Source organism: Spea bombifrons, chromosome 3 (genome assembly GCF_027358695.1).
Source record: "Spea bombifrons isolate aSpeBom1 chromosome 3, aSpeBom1.2.pri, whole genome shotgun sequence".
Taxonomy (NCBI): Eukaryota; Metazoa; Chordata; class Amphibia; order Anura; family Pelobatidae; genus Spea; species Spea bombifrons.
In genome coordinates, this window is record NC_071089.1 from 70,993,964 (window position 1) to 71,015,745 (window position 21,782).

General features: G+C 41.5%; 1 protein-coding gene across 1 annotated transcript in view; it reads right to left on the minus strand.

Annotated features, from left to right (window-relative positions):
• The window catches only part of BCKDHB (branched chain keto acid dehydrogenase E1 subunit beta), an 86,120-nt gene extending 65,588 nt beyond the window's left edge, over nucleotides 1-20,532 (minus strand). The window contains exons 1-3 of the mRNA XM_053458758.1: nucleotides 20,340-20,532; nucleotides 14,728-14,805; nucleotides 13,023-13,091 (exon numbers count right to left, since the gene is read on the minus strand). Of these exons, the coding sequence (XP_053314733.1) occupies nucleotides 13,023-13,091; nucleotides 14,728-14,805; nucleotides 20,340-20,484 (292 nt within the window). The 5' untranslated portion in view covers nucleotides 20,485-20,532. The remainder of the gene's footprint in view (nucleotides 1-13,022; nucleotides 13,092-14,727; nucleotides 14,806-20,339) is intronic.
• Between the last annotated feature and the right edge of the window lie 1,250 nt (nucleotides 20,533-21,782).

A 21,782-nucleotide genomic window follows, 5' to 3' on the forward strand; every position in this document is an offset into this window, starting at 1 on the left:
TGAGTAGCATTAACAGCAATAAATATCTATTGTATGCACATTTTAAAAAAAATGCTGCTCATAAAACCATATCTAAGCTGACATTAGAAGCCTGCTGTGATTTAATATAAACTGAATAATAGTAATAAAAATAATGATCAGTATGAAGGCTAATGCATTAGAAAACAGCAATTTCACATTCTTTAAAAAAAAAAAAAAAAAAAACACAACACGTCTAGTACAGTGATATACATTGCGCCTGACGTGAAGGATGGTAATCATCTGAAAGTCCAAGCCAAGCACCCATGTCATGAGGATGATACAAAGAATGCTGTCTAAACAGATAAGTCAGCACCACATCCTTGTTCAGAAAATGAAAAAATGATAATCTAAGATGAAAAAGATGTCAGTATTAGAAGTTTCAATAAATAAATGTAAGCTCTAAGGAGAAGACACAAACTGATTCACACGGTAAAAGAGCAAATATATTCTACATAACATTTTTAAGAAATCCCTAAAGTATAAAATTATGTTAAAATATTCCAAAACATACCCGTCACTAACTTCTTGCATAAAAAAAAAATCAGCGTTTTCTTCTTCTAAAGCCTAAAGGGAGATGACACAATTTCTGAGCTTTATTACAAGGGAACACATTTTTTAACTATGGGTCAGAAAGTTATCATTCTACCCATCAAAACCCTACAATCATACATTCTGAGTCAGTGCTCGTCTATGAAGTGCGGCAGAAAAAAGCTTTGAGAATACTGCTGTTGACGATGGGTGAAACATTACCGTGACAGCACAAGGCAGTTTAAAGTAGGCTGTATAGGACTTCTTCGAAGAGAAAACCGTGAAGATTTACTGCTGGCATTCTACCGCTGACCATTTTCTCAAGGAGTACAGCAAATGTGTTGGGTATTTTTTCTACTAAGTGATGCGTTTTAGATGCAGAGGAAGGCAAGGGTCTCCAGCTAAGCTGACCCTCCATAACACATAACTTTCCGCAGCGATGTACAAGATGAAAATTGTACGGATAACGACAAGTACAATACAGCAATTGCCATACAGACACAAGAGGAATGAAGGGCCCTGTTCCCACAGGAACTTACAATCTAGGTGGATAAGGGGTGAGAAACAGGAGGTGAGGACTGAGTGGTAGTGAATGACATTAATGTAGGGCGAGATAAGGGTTATAAATGGGCGAGAGAGAAGTTTTGAAGTTTATATCAGTGGTAGGCTTCCCTGAAGAGAAATGTTTTTAGGGTGCCCCCCCCAATATATACTTAACACTCAGATAATCGGGTTGCAGCAGCTCATACTTTGGTTAAAGAATCCCGAGCATTCAGTGTACAGTAACGCCTCCCACCGAATTCTTCCTGTCGATAGAATTAGTTGGTCTACCTGGTGCTGAGGGACACAGAGTTTAAACCTCTGTGGCAAAGGGATTTTGTAGTCAAAGTGATTATTCTTGAGTTCAAACTTATTATAATTCCTGCAACACTCAATGATGGATGTTCACAGCCGAACACCGTTAAATGCAAAGTACTGTATGTGCTGCAGGAGAGCAAGTCAAAAACATAAAACCCCCAGCAGCCACGTCAATGGTTGTCAAACTAATAATCTATATATAAAGAAAAAATGAAACTGGCTATGCAAAAATATTTTAAAAGCCAGAACGGGGTGCATTTTGCTTTTACGATCAAAGGGATGCTTCAATTACTGCTATCTACAAAGCAGCGTCTCTTCTCCCAGCATACGGTCACTCAAACTGATATGGATCAGACTTTCGAAGAATCCTAATTTAGTTTGGCCCAAGTCCAGTGTAACTGTATAAATACACAAGCAGTCTTTGTCTGCTCCGTAAATAACTGAATGAATTCTCTGCAGAGTACAGTGTATCTGAGAGACTGAATAGACACATTGCTAAAGGAAGGGCCACATCAATGTGAACTGGGAAAAATAATGGGAGTTATTTATCAATACAAAACTGTCACACCTTATTTGTGCACAGACCATACCAACTAGAAAAGTAAAGAATTGCAAGCTTTCAAGACTATCTAGGTCTCTTCTTCAGGTATTTTGCCGTGTAAGCATATGCTGGTCTCGCACAGACTTACTCAGAACCTGGGAAAGTAAGGGCGATGATTGCAGCCTTTCAACTGGCCATTACCTTACGCAGTTTATTGATTAATATAGAGCCATCATCTTCCATAGCGCTGTAAAAAGGTTCTGTTCTGCATACATTGCTATCACTGCAATTGCTTTTATTAGTTACCGTATTTGCCTGAATATAGGCCGCCCTTTTTCCCCCACCTTAAATCTTTAAAGTGGGGGTGCGGCATATATTCGGGGTCTAGCGCCCGACGCCCAGGACATGCAGTTCCGGGCGCCGAGCAGGCAGCGGGGTTAGGATACAGATCCCCGGCAGCGGTGCAGGGGACCTGCATCCTACTCTCTGATACGCTCAGACAGCCTCCCCTGCCAGCACTTTCCACGGGTGCAGTGCCGGCACGGTAGATTGTCTAAGCGCATCGTGCAGACGTTCACCGGCGATTCACGTAAACAGCCTCCGCTGCCGGCACGTCTGCACGATGCGCTTTAACAATCTCCCTGGCGGGACCGGCAGGGGGACATCTACGCATAACGCGTATTCAACGTGTTATGCATAGATGTCCCCCGCCGGTCCCGCAAGACCCCGTGGAGTCTGCACCAGTAAGTCTGGCAGGGGAAGGGGGACAGAGTGGCAGCATATCTCGGAGGGCACATTTCGGGGGGGGGATTGGAGTGGCAGCATATCTCAGGGGGGTAGAGTGGCAGCATATCTCAGGGGGGCACATCTTTGGGACAGAGTGGCAGCATATCTCGGGGGGCAGAAATTTTTTTCTTTAAAAAAGCACCTAACTTTTAGGGTGCGGCCTATATTCGGGTGCAGCCTATATTCGAGCTAATAGTCTGTTATTACACTTGCGTATTTCATTTATGTTATATGTAAATGGTATTCTTGTCGTTGTTTTGTTATGTCTCGCGTCCACTTTTATAGTCGGTACGGTCTGTGCACAGATAAGGTGGGACAGTTTTGTATTAATTAATATTTTTCCAGTACACACTGATGTATCCCTTCCATTGTGTCTATGTGTCTATTCAGTCTCTCAAATATAATTAATTCTCTGGAGAATACAGTGTAACATGCCTGAAGAAGAGTAGTTAGTCTCAAAAGCTTGCAATCCATTATATGTCAGTTAGCCAATAAAGGTATCATCTTTACCAAATGAAGTTGAAATTGCTCATACTTTTCTTCACCAGTGGCAAGCAATTGAATTCCTAAATACGCATGGCCAATTATGAAAGTATTAAATAGACCTTAAAAAGCGCCTAAATCAAGCATTATCACAGGTCGATAACCTCATATTGGAACCGGCTATCTATGGTGCAAAAGCCAAGCACTTAATGCTTATTAGCTATTGGATTATCTTCATTCATTCACATTTGGAATGATACAAGTGTCAAGGTTGAAATCAACAGTTTTGCAACTACAAATGTTTCCCACATCAAAAATTATTTTAACACATTAGACTAAGTTCTGTCATCATCCATAACAAGTTGCATTCAACGTTCGTAGGCGAGTGTGCTTTTATGCTTCAACATTTCTAAATGTAAAACAGATAAAAACCTTGAGAAGAAGAAACATGAAATAACCTTAGTTCTTTATTTATATTCAATTTAAAATAAGCTGAAAAAGAATGTGTGAAATGGTGCCCAACAAAAGCTAAAATTACAACCCCTTTGTATATATATACACGGTTCTTCTGTGTTGTAGAAGGAAAACTTGATACTTCTTTAAATACCTTAAGAGACAATTGTGTTTTTCCTGGCCCTGCCTATGGACAAATCACTATCTCACATAGAACACTCCGGAACGGAACTCTGGAACATTCTGGAATAGAACTAATCCAGTATTTAGCTACAATAAAGAAAAAAAACACTCCTGATGGCTGCCCATCCAAACCAGTGGCCAATGCTAACAGCCCGTCTCAATGCAAAGCTTTTGTGAAAACAGCAAGACTGAGGAAGGGAAGTTCAAAGATTAAAAAAAAATAACACAAAATTTAACTTTTTATACTTATTTGGGTGAAAAATGGGGCAACATCAGCATAGCTAATCCATTCCATGTCCTGATCTCAACTCCCTTGTATGTCTGTGAGAGACAGGCAATTTACACTAAAGGGTAGGAGTTAATTGAGTGGCATAATCCAAAAAATCCATTAGGTATTTAAACTGGCTGTCCTTACCATTATTCTATAAATACAGTTATAGAATTAGTCAAGGCGTTGTTCCATCTACTCTGTGTAACACATTTACATGCCGGAATATCCAAAGCATTCAGAGAATCAATCCTTAATCATGTAAAAATCCATTCATTGGACCCTAAAGCAAGCATTGTGACACAGAGTGGAAAAAAAAAAGTTTTTAAAAAGTTTGTGTTTCTTACTGTGACTAAACCGAATAAAGTAACATATCTGCCAAGATTTGTTTGCTTAACATATTAGAGTGAAATTAATGCTTTGTGTAAGTGGGACAGCAGCTTTAAGATATGCCAAAACCACAAGTTGCAGGGTTTAAGAAATGCTGTATGGTGAAAGCTGTGAATGTGACAGTTCTCCTTTAATTCTAAGTATGTTTTACCAACCCAGCTAATCTTAATCGCCCAAAACCATTTCCTGAGAAATGTCATATCAACTGGAAATTCAACAGAAGCCATCACTGTTAAGTTTGTCTCAGTTTGACAGACTACATTTAGCTTTCTGTTCAGCTGCTGAAATTAACCCTGTGCCATACGGGTCTGGGTTGATTACTTATTGGTAAATGCAGTCTCTTATTCACAATATACAAAGTGTATGAAAACATTTAACTATTCATGGCCTTTGAAGGGAAGTTCATCTGTACAGCCACGGTTTCGTTTTTTTCGGTCTGCGGACTCTAGTGAGAATCTAACAACTCGATACAAGATTAGCACCTTCTACGTCTTCCACACCCACCACACGGAGTTTTTAAATTACGTTCCTAAACTCACACAGTGGGACAGGGCACATTCAGCCGGTATTGTGCAATGTCCACCTGCGTCCCACTGGGAGCTTACCTGGTGTGCCAGGTGGCCACGCCATGCCAGGTGGCCACGCCAGGCCAGGTGGACGGAGCTCACATAATAATAAAAAGAAAATGAGAGCATGCAGTGAATGTAGCACTTCCATGCCAGACAACCGAAAAGTCACCTCTGGCCTACAGCTACTGGTTATAAACTCATTTTCCAGGAGTTCACAGAAAGCAAATAAATGATCCTTTCGTAGAACAAGCTCCAGTGTAAAGAAGACTTTATTCTACTGCTGAATGTATAAACAGTCTAGACTTTCTAGGAATAACCGGTTTGTTTTAACTTCAAGTAGATGTATGACATTTCATGAAGTAAATTACTTTAGGAACATATGATAGGTTAGTGTTTCTAAGCCTTCTACTCTTCCTACCCATTTTGATAAATGTGCCTTATTGTCATGATAAACTCCCAAGACACGTATTCAGGGAGTGAGCACTTACGTAATATTATGTTATGGTGACCTGACAGACCACAGCGTAACATTCTCACTCAAACATCAACTTAAATTAGGCTAATATAAAGCAGAAATACATAAATAAAAATAAAGAGCTAATTTACTGTGACTTTAAAAATTGATCTTTAGCTACTTTACTTCCTTATATTCAGGTGGGCTGACTCAGGGGCAAGTGGGGAAATTGCCACCAGGCGCAGTCCTAATTCTCTAAACAGGGCCTGCCCAAACGCCTCACTAAAGTCAACTCGCACTTGGACTGACACAAAATGGGGGGGGGACTTACATACACTCACATGCAAGTGATAGGAGTCTATACCAGGGGCGGGCTGGGCCGGGGGGCAGGGGGGCAATTGCCCCCCAGGCCGCCCTAAATCCGGGCCGGTGGGCCGGACGGACGACCGGCAGACAGACATTCAATGCGGCTGCAAAGTTAAAAACTAAGCGGCCGCGAGCAGGATTGAATGCGGCCGTCATGCGTACCTGGCGGGGGAGGGAGGGGGGCGGTCCGCCCCGGCTGCCGCTCATCTGAGGGGTGCCACCATGCCGGCACGCCTCCAGTTTCTGGAGGCGTGCCGGCATGGTGGCACCCCTCAGATGAGCGGCAGCCGGGGCGGACCGCCCCCTCCCGTTTCGGTGCGCGCGGCAACAACACTGAAGCCACGCCCAACATTTTCCGCGCTCAGTGCACCGGAAGGACAGGAAGAAGAAGAAGTAGAAGAAGAAGAAGAAGAGGAGGAAGAGGAAACGTGAGAGTGAAAGAAGAAAAGGTAGGAGAGAGTGGATTAGTAAGTGTGTGAGAGTGATGGGTGTTATGCTGAATGTAAGTGTGTGAGAGTGATGGGTGTTATGCTAAATGTACGTGTGTGAGAGTGATGGGTGTTATGCTGAATGTAAGTGTGTGAGAGTGATGGGTGTTATGCTAAATGTACGTGTGTGAGAGTGATGGGTGTTATGCTGAATGTAAGTGTGTGAGAGTGATGGGTGTTATGCTAAATGTAAGTGTGTGAGAGTGATGGGTGTTATGCTGAATGTAAGTGTGTGAGAGTGATGGGTGTTATGCTAAATGTAAGTGTGTGAGAGTGATGGGTGTTATGCTGAATGTAAGTGTGTGAGAGTGATGGGTGTTATGCTAAATGTAAGTGTGTGAGAGTGATGGGTGTTATGCTGAATGTAAGTGTGAGAGTGATGGGTGTTATGCTGAATGTAAGTGTGTGAGAGTGATGGGTGTTATGCTGAATGTAAGTGTGTGCGAGTGATGGGTGTTATGCTAAATGTACGTGTGTGAGAGTGATGGGTGTTATGCTGAATGTAAGTGTGAGAGTGATGGGTGTTATGCTGAATGTAAGTGTGAGAGTGATGGGTGTTATGCTGAATGTAAGTGTGTGAGAGTGATGGATGTTATTGCGAATGTAAGTGTGTGAGAGTGATGGGTGTTATGCCGAATGTAAGTGTGTGAGAGTGATGGATGTTATGCTGAATGTAAGTGTGAGAGTGATGGGTGTTATGCTGAATGTAAGTGTGTGAGAGTGATGGGTGTTATGCTGAATGTAAGTGTGTGAGAGTGATGGGTGTTATGCTGAATGTAAGTGTGTGAGAGTGATGGGTGTTATGCTAAATGTACGTGTGTGAGAGTGATGGGTGTTATGCTGAATGTAAGTGTGTGAGAGTGATGGGTGTTATGCTGAATGTAAGTGTGTGAGAGTGATGGATGTTATTGCGAATGTAAGTGTGTGAGAGTGATGGGTGTTATGCTGAATGTAAGTGTGTGAGAGTGATGGGTGTTATGCCGAATGTAAGTGTGTGAGAGTGATGGGTGTTATGCCGAATGTAAGTGTGTGAGAGTGATGGGTGTTATGCTGAATGTAAGTGTGTGAGAGTGATGGGTGTTATGCTGAATGTAAGTGTGTGAGAGTGATGGGTGTTATGCTGAATGTTTGTGAATGAGGGTTTCAGATAGCATGGATGTGTAAGTGTTGGGGGATAGCTTGGCATAGGGAGTCCGTAATCACATTCCTTTCATGCCCAGATTCCAGCATGTAGTGGCTGCCTAGGCATGATAGGAGTGTGATTGCTGTTATAAATTATTTTTTGGTCCAACTTCGGTGTGTTAACACTTTTATTGGACAGAATAATTCAATGACAGTATTAATATATATATATATTGAAATATATAATTGCAAACAGCAATCACACTCCTATCATGCTAAGTCAGCCAGCACATGCTAGAACCTGGGCATGATAGCATTGTGATTGTTGTTATATATATGTGTATATATATATATATATATATATATATATATATATATATATATATATATATATATATATGTATATGTGTTAATATTATTGTTGATTTTTTTGTCTAATTTTGGTGTTACTTTTAATAAAGTATTTTAAAGTTTTTTTTTTGTTTGTTTTTTTTTTCTGTTTTGGCCAAGTGAATGCTGAATTTTTAGTTTCAGTCCAGAATTTTCATTTCGGTGCATCACTACTATATACTATGCCAGTCACTAAAGTGGTAAGCCTACACCACATCAATGTTTGGCTTAGTATATAGTGATAGGGGTTGTCAGTGTCTGGCTCAATGTATAGGCACACATTGACGGTGGTACCGCATAATCCCTAAGTATATAATAACAAATATGCTGTACCCCTGTCAATGTTTGCCTAACCATAGAAACTATGCAGTTTTAAAGTGTGTGTGGGGGGTGCCACATACAGGGTCTGCCACAGGTGCCAAATACTCTAGGTACGCCCCTGCATCATGTGGATGTCAGACCCAATGGCCATTCCTCAGCTCCTCTTCCCACGTCTTAAAAGGGGTGTGATGAAGAGCTGAGGCATGCGGTGTTTGCACGCCGGCCACTTTAATTTCATTAGGCACTGGTGGAGTGACTGCCGCACGACGGCCGCTTTCAATGTCGCTCGCAGCCGCTTTGATGGTGCAATGGGCCAGTTGACTAGACTTGCCCCCCAGGCCTTAGGCTGCCAGCCCTCCCCTGGTCTATACGAATGCATGAGAGTTAAGAAAAGAAAAAAAAATGATAAAACTGACAAATTGAGTAACATGCAAGCTGCCCACAACTTTAAATGTAAGTTAGAACTTGCAGGTTTCTACCATTAAACAAATTAAAAAAAATAAAACTAGGGAAGTGGAGGAGGTGTCATCAATCTTTGGTTAACACAAATATTTTGAACTTACATTGAACATTTTAAGTCACAGGCACTTGCATGCCTTTAACACCTTGCAGATTAGTGAATTTGCAAGTTGTGTTGCGAGTGTTAGCATGTGAGGGCATGCGACCGGAGAGGAGTTTGCTCAGTTGAGTTAACCCTCAAGTCGACCGGCCACATGATTTCTTAGTGAATAAAGTTAGAGCGAATTTATGTTAGTTAAACTTAGCTTTACATGTCCCCTGGCCAGAAGCTGTCAGCTCTTCCGTACATTACCTCACACAAATACCCCATTCAAATGCTGTATTCGCAAATCCTGTTCGCAACCCTCCATCACATATCCAAATATTGCGTCCCCAATATGCTTTAGTTGCTTCCCCTGGGGATTATTCATTAAAAAGTAATTTTTAATGTAGAATATACATTCCTTATTAGAATATAAAAAAAAAAATCTATTATTTTATGAAGACTTGGGGATAAAGCCAACCCAAGAAAATGTGTCCTGCATGGACCAAGTTATTCATGTGCATTTCATAGCAAATGTGATGAGCTAGACATAGCCAATACCCTAGGTGTCTGATGAATGCAGTAAAGCAGACCTTATTAAAACCATCTTTAAAACTGGTAATTCACTGGAAAAAAGTTACACGACATGACAAAACGTATAAGCCTGCATAATGTAATACGACTATTTCCGTCGGTTCTTTATCTGGGACATCACAGAACTCCACTATGCATATGTGTGGGCTGGCACTGGCTCGGCATTTAGATGTTATAAAGCATTTCCTTAGTAGAATATAACAAAAAAAACCCAAATATTTTATGAAGACTTGAGGGATAAAGTGAACAGGATCTAATCCGCCTACTATGCTCAAAGGCAGAGTACGAGAATAAATAGGTTTTCTCCCCATTAAAGATTTTCTACCCTGAGGTGAACATCGCTCCGGATTTAGAGACTAATCTCTGTCACAGTGCAAAGTAACTGCTTGATTTCAGTAAATCCAGTCATAGTCATGGTGATAAAATCAACTTCGTTTTCCCAGCATAAAAACGCTTGTTCCAAACTTATAATTAGTTCTGCAATATCTGGAACTAATAATCTGTTATATGAAGTCACATTGAAACAGATTTTTTAAATCCTTTTCATAAAGATGAATAATTTTCCAATATGAGAAAAAAATACGTTGATGATCCTTCTTAATTAAAAACGGCCCAGTTTCCTTAGTGTGAGAATAGTTAAGAAACAATTACTTCTTTGTGTTTTGTAATTGCGATCGTGCTTTAATTAACCATGAAATTACATTATATTTACATCCATGATGGCAGTAAATTTCCACAAACCGATTCCAAATGTTCATCGCTTAGAGAGATGGCGGCATGTCCAGCGCCATGCATCATCTGGTTGTGCACACAAGCAAGATAAAGGAGCGAGAGAGAGAGGTCTCGGGTCACATGATCCCTTGCGGTCTGGGTAGCGTTTCTGATCTTCTTAATTGGTCCATAGGCTCGCAAGACCCTGTAGACAGTGCTTTTGAACTGTAGATCCCATGGTGTTCAGTCAAGTTGACCGTGGAAAAAGTGTTTTGTCTGCAACTTAAGCTATGTGACAGAAGCTTATGGCATTAAAAATAGATGTTGTGGGACAAAGCTTTTTTAAAACATACTGCTTGTGGTACATATAGAGAACAAAGAAACTGCTACAGGACAGCCTTCTCTAAAAATCACTGCAAAGCCAGAGAGGTGAAGAGCCTCTTCCTTTAGCTCGAGAAAGTTATGCTTTCACGGCTTTTAGCATATTATATATTATATGGAAAAATTAATAAAAAAATGCACTTTTTTCTCAGTTTGACCTGGGGGGGGGGGGGGGAACTATACATAGCCAGTACAACTGAAAAAATATTTAGGTATTTTGTGCTGATTTTGCAAAACTGCTAAAGTATATTTTAATAGGGACATTTTAACACTAACCATGTTATCTCCAATCTGGGCCAAACATTAAAGTAAAGCGTATTTTTTTTCAAGCCTCAACGATCGCTCCTGTGGGATCAGAGGCTCAGGGGTCCTTTCTTAACGTTATAGGTCTGTCTGGACTTCTAGGCAGACAGCAGCAGCACCCTTGTCATGGCCACAATTGTGGTACGTCATTGGTTCGCAAGAGACTTTTTCTTGTCTTATATCAAGAAACGGTTATATTGGGAGATCATTTAATAGAGAGGGTTGATCATGCAGAATTCAGGCACAGAACGTTAAGATTTTTATTATTTTTATTTTTTTTCGCACGGTATACACAGAAATGCGTACATGCAACTGAAATATCACTGTCTTCTACAGCCTTAAATATCACAATAATGTGTACATTAATAGCACACAATGTGTTCAGAAATTAAGTTGTGTAAACAAAATACAATTTAACTTAGAAGAGGAATAAAGTAAAAAAAAAAAAAAAAAATACAGCTGCATAATATCACCAGGTCACAAAGTAATACAAATTGGTAAAATGATGCCCTACAGCTATTCTTTAAACTATATTCCTTAAAAATGCACTGCGTATTCCTTTAGATCAGCCACAGTTGCAATATGTGAAAGCACATTGTATATGTGACAAAAGGTTCACTGAAACAAGATCAAATCCATAGTACACAAAATATAAGAACCTATTAAAATAAAAAACACAAGCCCTTATACACTCATATTGGGTGAAAGCAACAATAAACAAGTTAAAATGTTATATTTGCCTGCCACCTTGTGGTTATATGACAGTATAGCACCTGTTTCAACAGACATTTCTAATTATCACATAAACTGGACAAAGAAATGGCCACAAACATCCATGTACACAGGAAGCGCTATCCTGAGAGGTTACAGGAGTAATTTAAATCACTAGAAAATAGTATAACCATAGTACCCAAGTCTTGCTCACAAGTCAAGGAACTTGGATCATTGGATGTAGAGTTTGTCAGTCATAGAAAAATAAAAACCTAGTACTTGAGAACAATAAAAGTTCTAGGTCAACTGGCCTTATCAGGTGTTAAGTTGATGTCATATTGGAGCCTTTTTTCAACTGAAGTGCCAAACACACTTAAGCTGATTTTCTGCGTCTAAACGAGTTTCCTTTTTAATACAGTTTACAGAGTTGACAGCTGACGTGCACACAAAAAATCCAGCATCCGAACTTTATGGAGCACACATGCTCTCCGTGTATTATTTATATTTACTTACAACAGGGTGCTTTAAGGTGAGGAGAAATCGTGCACCTGCAGGATTCAATACTCCTCTTGGTCTCACAAATCATCTTATAGCTTAAGCAACACATTCACCTGTAGATTCAGCCGTAAAGTTAAACCACAGCAGGCTGGAAACTGGGGTTGTTGCTGTGTTTTGGGTTTTTCTCCTGGTACGTTACACTAATTGAGACAACTAGTCAAGCGTATTTATGGTTTATAGTACTTTACTCCATGAAGATCTATAGTTTGCATTAGGCTCATATCTCCTGTGCTAAACACACAAGGAAATCCTAGTACCATGCATAGGAAACACAAGCTTCTCTTGTCTTTGTAGAGAAAGAAGGGCTGTAGCAGGAAAACAGTACTTATTTCAACAGGAAAGAAAAACGTTCTTCTTCATATAGATCTTTATTGTTCCCGTTCTCATATTTACGAATAGGAGGTGAAACAAGGAATAGCGTCATTAATGAGTCACAAATAAAAAACAAATGATGCTCATCCAGCATGTCATAAATACTCAAGCTTATCAGTGCTGTCAACCATAAATACAATTTACTAGAAGCCCAAGTGTGTTTCTGTCAATGCATGTAACATTAGAGGATGAGGAGGAAGTACGTCTTCTAATAAATAAATAAGAAAAGAAAAACGGTGGCCAACCACTGTATTCTCCTGGCTATTGGTGGTTGTTATTGTCCCACAGTTGGTTTCAACTCGGGAAGACAAAATATGTAGCGAAGACCACCGTTATTTCAAATAGCATTTCTTATATCTGCAGCTCTCTTTTTTGGACAAGGGAGAACCCAGTCCTTACTCCATTTGGTTCTGGAAACTTCCAGCTTAATACAATCAAGATTTCACATTTTCACATACCCGCTGATGGCACCCATCCAAGTGCCCTAGGTGAGAAGACTGTGAAAAGTACCAGTGTATAGTCCAACCCAACAGGCAAATTTCCATAAGGCACACGATTTTAACAAAAGATGAATTGTCCTACAATAACGATCATTTAGCTACATATTTTATAACTATAAAGTTAACTTACCATATTTATCTCGCAGCCCAACAGTACATCGAAAGACGCCTCCAAAAGCAACATCCTCTCCAAATATTACTGCAAAACAAAAAAAACCCAACAAAATACATCATATGGCTGTTCCTTCACAACCCTTTGTGCAAGTATGATTATTCCTTTATTATCTGTATCGCTAATTGGTCCCAAAATTACAAAATAACAAAGACTAGTAAAATAAGAAGGCTGTATGAACTGGAAATGAAATACTGATCCTAGAACTGCAGAGTAATTAAGCCACGAAGAACAGTCCTTTTGTAAGTATTTTTGCCCTAGTTCTATAGGAGAAAAAAAAGGTAAGCAGATATAGACAGCATTCATAATATGAGATTGTGTGAACGCAACACAACTGCTCCTGTGTTCCTCATGTCTGTTAATTATACTAAAACATCTAATTAGCTTTAAAGGAACAGCAATCCCCAGTCCCAGCCTCTGCTTATAAACATGGGTTTATTCAGTGAGGAGAAAGAGACAGACCCAGCAAAATGTTTGTGAAGAATAATTTATATTATATATATATATATATATATATATATATATATATATATATATATATATATATATATATATATATATATATATATATCTATATATCTATAGATAGATATATATCTATAGATATCTATATATATATATATATATAGATAGATATAGATATATAAAATCCCTATTATATGTGACACAGCTTCCAAGAAAGAGCCTCAGAGGTTTAAAGAGGAGGAAAAATTATTCACAAAAAAATATGGTAAGAAGAAAAAACAAAACAGATGAAATATAACTTCCTGACTCTAATAGTCATCTACTCTCTGTGGGATTGTGACAGATGTCAGCATGAACATCTAAAGATACAGAGTATCTCATAGCATAACTATCATCATGTTAAAACCCATGACACAAAGACAGCACAACTCTGTATACTACTCATTTCAGAGCCGCCTGCTACCGGTACAAAAATAAAAGAGAAATGTCACGCGGAACAAACAAGAGCTGACAAGAGAAAGAAAAGAAAAAGAAAAAAAAAAATGTCAGCTGCTTGATTTTTAAAAGGTTTGCCTAACAAAACAAAAAACTTTATAGGACCGTGCCTTGATATTGTCAGGTTTAAAAAGCTGTAACTATTTCATGTATTAAAAGTCCTTAACAAGATATCCAGACAACAAGTTCTACCGTTACCTAAAAGCCAAAACAATCATGGCGTGTCACTTGATAGTACAGGGACAAGAAACCGTTTTATAAATACAGCCCAAAACTAAATCCTCACAAAAAACAGCCCAAAGCTACTAGATTAAGCCTTAAATTTAAATAATCTATATGATTTTAGCCCCAAGACTGGCCTTAATGTATTTTTTTTCCCTATAGGCATCCAAAAAGAACCCAGCCAGAATTAATCTGCCTCTTTATCGGACATAAGTGGATGTAACACCTACTGCTGGCGGAACAGCAACATTAAGTATTTAACAAACTCAAAAAGCAACATTACTGAGTTTCCTCGCTACTGCTTGCTACCTGGGCCACAGAAGCTACACCGAAATACATAGGGTGATCTGTGCACCCAAGGGTAAAGTCTGGCTTATTTAATTTTTTTTTTTTATATAGAAAAATTAAAATCCTTTACCTGGACATTAACCCTGTTTTGGGTAGGAATGATAAAAAAAAAATAAATAAAAAGCCACAATACCTGCGGTTGGATCCTTTGCCAGTGTATTATCTAAAGCATTCTGTATGGACTGAAAGAGATTCATCTTCTGTGTTGCTCCTATGCAGAAAAAAAAGGAAAATAATTATTTCTGTCTTCAAATTGTTATTATTTCTGCCAGAAAGCATGAACAATAAAATATAGAAAAGTAATATCTAAGACCTATCTAACCATATATCAAAACAAAAAAAATGACTGAATAGGAATTATTGTACATATGTGATGAGACAATAAATGGTTCCTATAATATTTGAAGGTATATTCCATACGTCCACTCTAGTTAGAACGTATAGAAGCCATAATATTAAACAATTAGGTGAATACAGTAATTTAATGAAATTATCTATTAGCTTCATGTTTCTATGTTTTGTAGTAATTATTGGAATGGTTTAACAACACTGTAGACAGCTTAAGAGTCCTACATATTAAGAAGGACTAAACACTCCTGATAAGTCCTCAAGGTAAGCAAGTATAACCAAGTAATGTAAAACCGTATGAGTTATAAGTATTTACATATCACTAACAGTTTATCACTTTGCATCTAGCCAAGGGCGTCTCACAGTTTGGCTTTAATAAGAACATAATATTTATTTCTTTTTCAGACATACACATTTAATGTACTTCTTTTGCATGTGATGCTTGCCTGCCATTGCCTGAAATCAGTGGCTTTCAACTCCAGGGCTTGAGAGCTGCAGCCGGGCCACGATTTCTGGCTAGCACAGTTTTCACGGGAAAGTTGCCATTTTCAGGCACTGTAGGGGGTACAGACAGTAGGGAGCCTAGGCTGGTTGAGGAGATTCTCCGGTCTCTCAATGGACCAGGGAGAAGGAGATCGGTGTTGCCCTCTTTTTCCCTTTCCCAAGACTCCCTGCTATGGCCCTCCTTTCCTGTGATCTAGCATGCTAGGCAACAGCACCAATCAAGCTTGTAGGTCACATGCATGAGGATTCCCTGCTAAATCCAGTCACTAGGGGATAACCGACTATAGGAAAAGTCCCACCAGGGCAGCTTTACTGCAAGTTAGGAAGCAGCCACCAAAAAAATCAAAGAGCTGTGTTTGAGTTCTACTGAAAGACAGATCGTATCATCTAAGCTCACTTGGCGTAGGCCACACAATCTGTTATAGGATAGCTCTAGGCGAAAAAAACCACATCGGTTTGATTTTTCACCATTACCCTGAGCTCCTGTTGACCGGCCCTAAATTAGTTAACAAATCTATACTTGGTGCTCTGAAGGAACACATTCCAAAGATATCTGCTTCACAGTCTTGATAACCTTCCGTCACACCGGTTTTACTTGTGCTGTGTCACGCTGAAATCACCTACTAAATGACAGTTCCTTTAATGCATTTTCACCTGTACGGTTCCAAAAAATATTCACAATTTGTTTTAAATAACTATGATACAAGCAGTAAAACGAGTATCGGACATACAAAATAAAATGCATATGTTGTATTACCAAACCACTTTGGACAAATGGACCTTTAACAACAGATCAACGTATTTATACACCTCAAAACAAGGGTTGACAAATTTGGTTTGGACTTAGGAGCCAGCCAAAAAAAAAAATGTAGGAGCCAGTTTCTTCCCCAATCATGTTTTAGTTTCTTTTTAAATCTTATCCCTAACTGATATAAGGGGGAAATTTTAAAACAGTGATTTGTTTTTAAAAAAAAAGAACATTATGCCTTTTCTTTGAAAATATAACGTCTATCAGGACACCCAAATTAACAGCAATAGGTAATTGTTCCCCTGTCCTTAAATCTGCAAAGCAGGGCTATGGAGTCCTGTTTGCAGGTCACATTGAGATCGGCATAAACAGATCAGGAGGAGGGAAAAAACTAGTTTCTCCCCCTCCCCTCCCAAAAAAGGGGGGGGGAATCAAATATAAGTGAAATAAAATGGGAGCCCAGTGATGTCATCACGACAACACTGGCATAAAAAGTGATGCATACAGCTGATGGGCCTGCATGTCCTCCTCTCCTTCCCTCTGTCCACATGTTAGGAAACGATTACAAAGTAATCATATTCGGTACGGTGCTTATCTTTCTCCCCCTTTGTGAGGCTAATTAGAGGTTGGTACATTACATTAACAGGGGAATAGGGATTTTGACTGCAACAATGGGCCTCCTAGTGTATTTGTATCCAAAATATTGTCAATGGGAATGTGTACATCCAATGTCCCAAATATTATATTCGTTCCACTTCATGATATGCAACGCAGTGTCCAGGTGGAAAGGGCAGATTTTGGAGGGCATTTAAGTCTATGTAAAATATTTAATTCGTAGTTTTATGGCAGTGGTGTCCAAGTTAATGTTCCCCACATGACTCAAATGCTGCAGGTAGAGGGGAGGTTTGATAGCCTCTCTTTTTCTTACCTGTGTACTTCACAATATTGAATCAGAGAATACCGGGTTATGGTTTGTTAAAGGGTTTAGTCACTAGAGCTGGGGTTCGCATAGTTTCAGCTTTATTTACCGTGTATTATAAAAGGGTGAGCCTTCGTAAATTCCCCTATGCATGAGCTAGCCCCACATTACTTTGTGAAGAAACTTTAAATAAATCTCACAAACTCAAAATGCTTTATTCGGGGCCATCCAATCCAGGCACAGAAGCTTACTTGGGTTAGCCCATCATAACATAAAAGTGAAGTCAGGTAGAAGAAACTGTAACTTTCCTCAACAGTCCCTCTTTAGATGGCATGATATTCATTCATACGTCTATATCTAGGAAAGCAAAAAAAATAAAAAATTCTTCACCTGTCTGTTATTACAAAGTTGATATGGTAGTCCATGGAAAGAAGGTAAATCATCCAATGCAGTTTCTATACTTGGTATAAGCATTTTTTATTGCCCTCCGTCATCAAGGAAACCTTTGTTCTCGCAAATTTTAGAGAATGTAAATGTGCCAGTAGATTTAGGATACTATTCCCTGTCGTAGCTTATTTCAGTTACTATTTGTCCTCAGACATGTCCCATTGTAAGAACTTAAATAGAATGCCTACCTTCATCTGAGCTCAATTATTTGCTTTACAGGTCATTAAAGGTGTTTATCGTGATCAGAACGAGGTCACTTTCCCTAACTTGCACTGTGCGGTAATAACATACAACTAGATCCGCAGCCAAGCCTTTCTTACACACGTTCACCTTCAGGGTAGTAAATCTCAAACAATTCCAGCCACCTTTCTTTCTACCATTCTGTCTAAACCAAAAAATGATTTTGTTTCTCCGGTTGTAGTGCTTTTGGCAACTGAAATTATGACTCAGGAACCAGATGTTGAGTTAATCAATGACCTTTTTGAGGGACATCAACCTTATCAAAGATAGTTTAGTACATAGTTTCCTAAACTAAGTGTATCACTTGGACTTGTTGTGAAGGGTTGAGGAGATATTTTACTATAGACTTAATTTAAAATTATATTTGACTGAAAGCAGCTGTCAGTGTACTTTGTGGGTAAATAGTTTTCTCCTGCAAAAAGGACCATGTTAGCCATAGTTAAGCAAGTACAATTAACATATGCCTTGTACAGGGACAACTCTGTCTCTGTGCATTAGAAGTTTTCTGGAGATGGTCCACATTGACTTGTGTCTCCTTTTAGAAGGGACGAGCTGGCCTGGGATAATCCATACATAAATTGGTGGGGCGACACCACAGCTCAGCCCTATATGCTGGAGAAGTTCACAGAGGTTGGCGAGGAGAAAACTGCCTGCAAACACCTGGCTTTGTGAATAAACCTGTTACCTTTCTCCAACACAGAATGTTATTGTGACGTTCTCTCAAAGACAACATAACACCAGCAAACTCTCACAAGCAAGGCAGTGCACGTCTGCGACCTTGGTGACAACCAGGACTTCTGCAAGACCAGCCTGACTGTACATAATCATTAATATATATACTCTGGTATAGATGTGTATATATATATATATATATAATATATACACACACAGATATTTTGGTAATTTGGTAACTACTACAGTGTTCTAAGAAGTCTCCATCCTTGCTAAAAAGAGTTGTACAAATCGCACATGGTATCCTGCTGGAAACAATTAAACAAAAGCAACTGTGGACACATAATGTCTAATGCGCTACCTGATCAGCACATATATCTCGCAATATCTAACATGCACACTGATCAGTGTGTGTGTGTGTGTGTGTGTGTGTGTGTGTGTACAACTCAGACTGATCAATGTGTGTGTGTACAACTCAGACCGATCAGTGTGTGTGTGTGTGTGTGTGTGTGTGTGTGTACAACTCAGACCGATCAGTGTGTGTGTGTGTGTGTGCACACAACTCAGACTGATCAGTGTGTGTGTGTACAACTCAGACCGATCAGTGTGTGTGTGTGCACACAACTCAGACTGATCAGTGTGTGTGTGTGTGTGTGTGTGTGTGTGTGTGTGTGTGTGTACAACTCAGACTGATCAGTGTGTGTGTGTACAACTCAGACTGATCAGTGTGTGTGTGTGTACAACTCAGACTGATCAGTGTGTGTGTGTGTTCGCAGTATTAAAGTTCTGTTTATTACTACAATGTCACACACCGGATCCTTTGAAATGCCATACACCCAGGGCCGGCCTTTGGGGTGTGCGACCTGTGCGACCGCACAGGGCGCCACACTCCAGGGGGCGCCGCCGCCGGGTCCGCCGCCGCCACCGCCACGGGGTCCTCCGCCGCCACGGGGTCCTCCGCCGCCGCCGCCCCGGGGTCCTCCTCCGCCGCCCCGGGGTCCTCCTCCGCTGCCGCCGCCGCGGGGTCCTCCTCCTCCGCCGCCCCCTCCGCCGCCCCCTCTGCACCTAAATGAAAACGTTGTTTTTTTTGTTGTTGGTTTTTTTAACTTTATTTAACACGGAGGATGTTAAATAAAGTTAAATAACCAACAACAAAAAAAACAACGTTTTCATTTAGGTGCAGAGGGGGCGGCGGAGGAGGAGGACCTCGCGGCGGCGGCGGCAGCGGAGGAGGACCCCGGGGCGGCGGCGGAGGAGGACCCCGGGGCGGCGGCGGAGGAGGACCCCGGGGCGGGGGCGGCGGCGGCGGAGGACCCCGTGGCGGCGGGGGAGGACCCGGCGGCGGCGGCGCCCCCTGGAGTGTGGCGCCCTGTGCGGTTTGAAGGGGCAGAGGGGGGGGGGTAGTTTGAAGGGGCAGAGGGGGGGGTAGTTTGAAGGGGCAGAGGGGGGGTAGTTTGAAGGGGCAGAGGGGGGGTAGTTTGAAGGGGCAGAGGGGGGGGTAGTTTGAAGGGGCAGAGGGGGGGGTAGTTTGAAGGGGCAGGGGGGGGTAGTTTGAAGGGGCAGGGGGGGGGGTAGTGAGGGGGGGCGCCAGAGGAGTAGTTCGCACAGGGCGCCGGAACACCTAAGGCCGGCTCTGCATACACCTGTCAGTAGTACATGGCACGGAATGTCACACATACGTTCTAAAAGCCCACAGTTTAAAACACAGCAGACACACACACACACACACACACACACACACACACACACACACACACTGCTAAATTCTGCATTTCGTACACATCATGTCAAACAACCGCTGGTGCCTGGCCCCCAATGTCACCGTGCAGCGCCTCTCTTCTAGCCCAGGCTGCACCGGTTTTCTTACCATACTCGGTAGGTTCCGGGTCCGGTTGGAAGGTGAAGTGTGCAGCCGTTCTGACCGGGGCTCGCATGCTACCCAGAGGACACTTCAACACATGCCGAGCAGCCCGGCCACCGCTTAAAGCTACAACAACACGTAACGCCGCCATGTTCACTCCAGCAATACGGGACTGCAGGGTGAATGGCTACAGCGGCATGACGTTGATTGGTCAAACACCAGTATGGCCTCCAAGAGGCGTGGCTGTGACAGCCAATCATGTGCTCCTTCTGTAGGGACGGGCCGTGCAATGTTGTTGTGACGTCTCAAGGAGCGCATATTCTGCCAATAGGGAGAGAAGCCCATCACGTGAATGTCTGTGCAGCCGAAACAATATGTGTAACGTCATGTGACTTTCGTTATTTAAAGTGGCCGTCTTAAAAGGATACTTCAGCCGTCATATGTACATTGTCCCTTTAAATGTTCGTGCCCCCACATAGGCATTTTCCCAATGATTTCCATAAGAATGATTTCCTACCACTGATTGGCTCCTTGGAGCAGCCGATCAGTGTCAAGTACCTTTAGGTTAAGGTTAAAGCTTCTACCACAGGTGGTGGTGTTTTTTTAAAGAATGACAGTGTACTTTAATGTGTATTCTTCTTTAGTGGGGATGGAGCCCTTACGTGCTAGCTACGTATATCATATGAAGCTTGCGAAGTGGTCTTCCACTGCCAACAATGTACGCTGTTCTTAGTTGCACTTTCCCCCCTCCCGAATCCAATCAGAGGCTGAAAAGCTGCCCTGTTCAGAGTGAAGACCTTCCCTTTTACAACAAATAGTTTTTTTTTTATGACCCCGTGATCGACAGTTTACCTCAATTCAGCTGCTGGCCAAATGTTGAACATCTGTCAGAAGAAACAACATTTTATATATATATATACCGTATTGGCTCGGATATAGGCCGCCCCCGTATATAGGCCGCACCCTAAAAGTTTGGTGCTTTTTTAAAGAAAAAGTTTTTTTTCTTTAAAAAAGCACCAAAAAAAACATGCTGCCACTCTGTCCCCCCCCCCGAGATATGCTGCCACTGTCCTCCCTCCCCGAGATACGCTGCCGCTGTCCTCCCTCCCCGAGATACGCTGCCGCTGTCCTCCCTCCCCGAGATCCGCTGCCGCTGTCCTCCCTCCCCGCGATACGCTACCGCTGTCCTCCCTCCCCGAGATCCGCTGCCGCTGTCCTCCCTCCCCGCGATACGCTGCCGCTGTCCTCCCTCCCCGAGATCCGCTGCCGCTGTCCTCCCTCCCCGCGATACGCTGCCGCTGTCCTCCCTCCCCGCGATACGCTGCCGCTGTCCTCCCTCCCCGCGATACGCTGCCGCTGTCCTCCCTCCCCGCGATACGCTGCCGCTGTCCTCCTCTGCCCCCCCCTCCTCGACTTACCGGAGCAGACTCCCGGGTGTCTTGCGGGGCC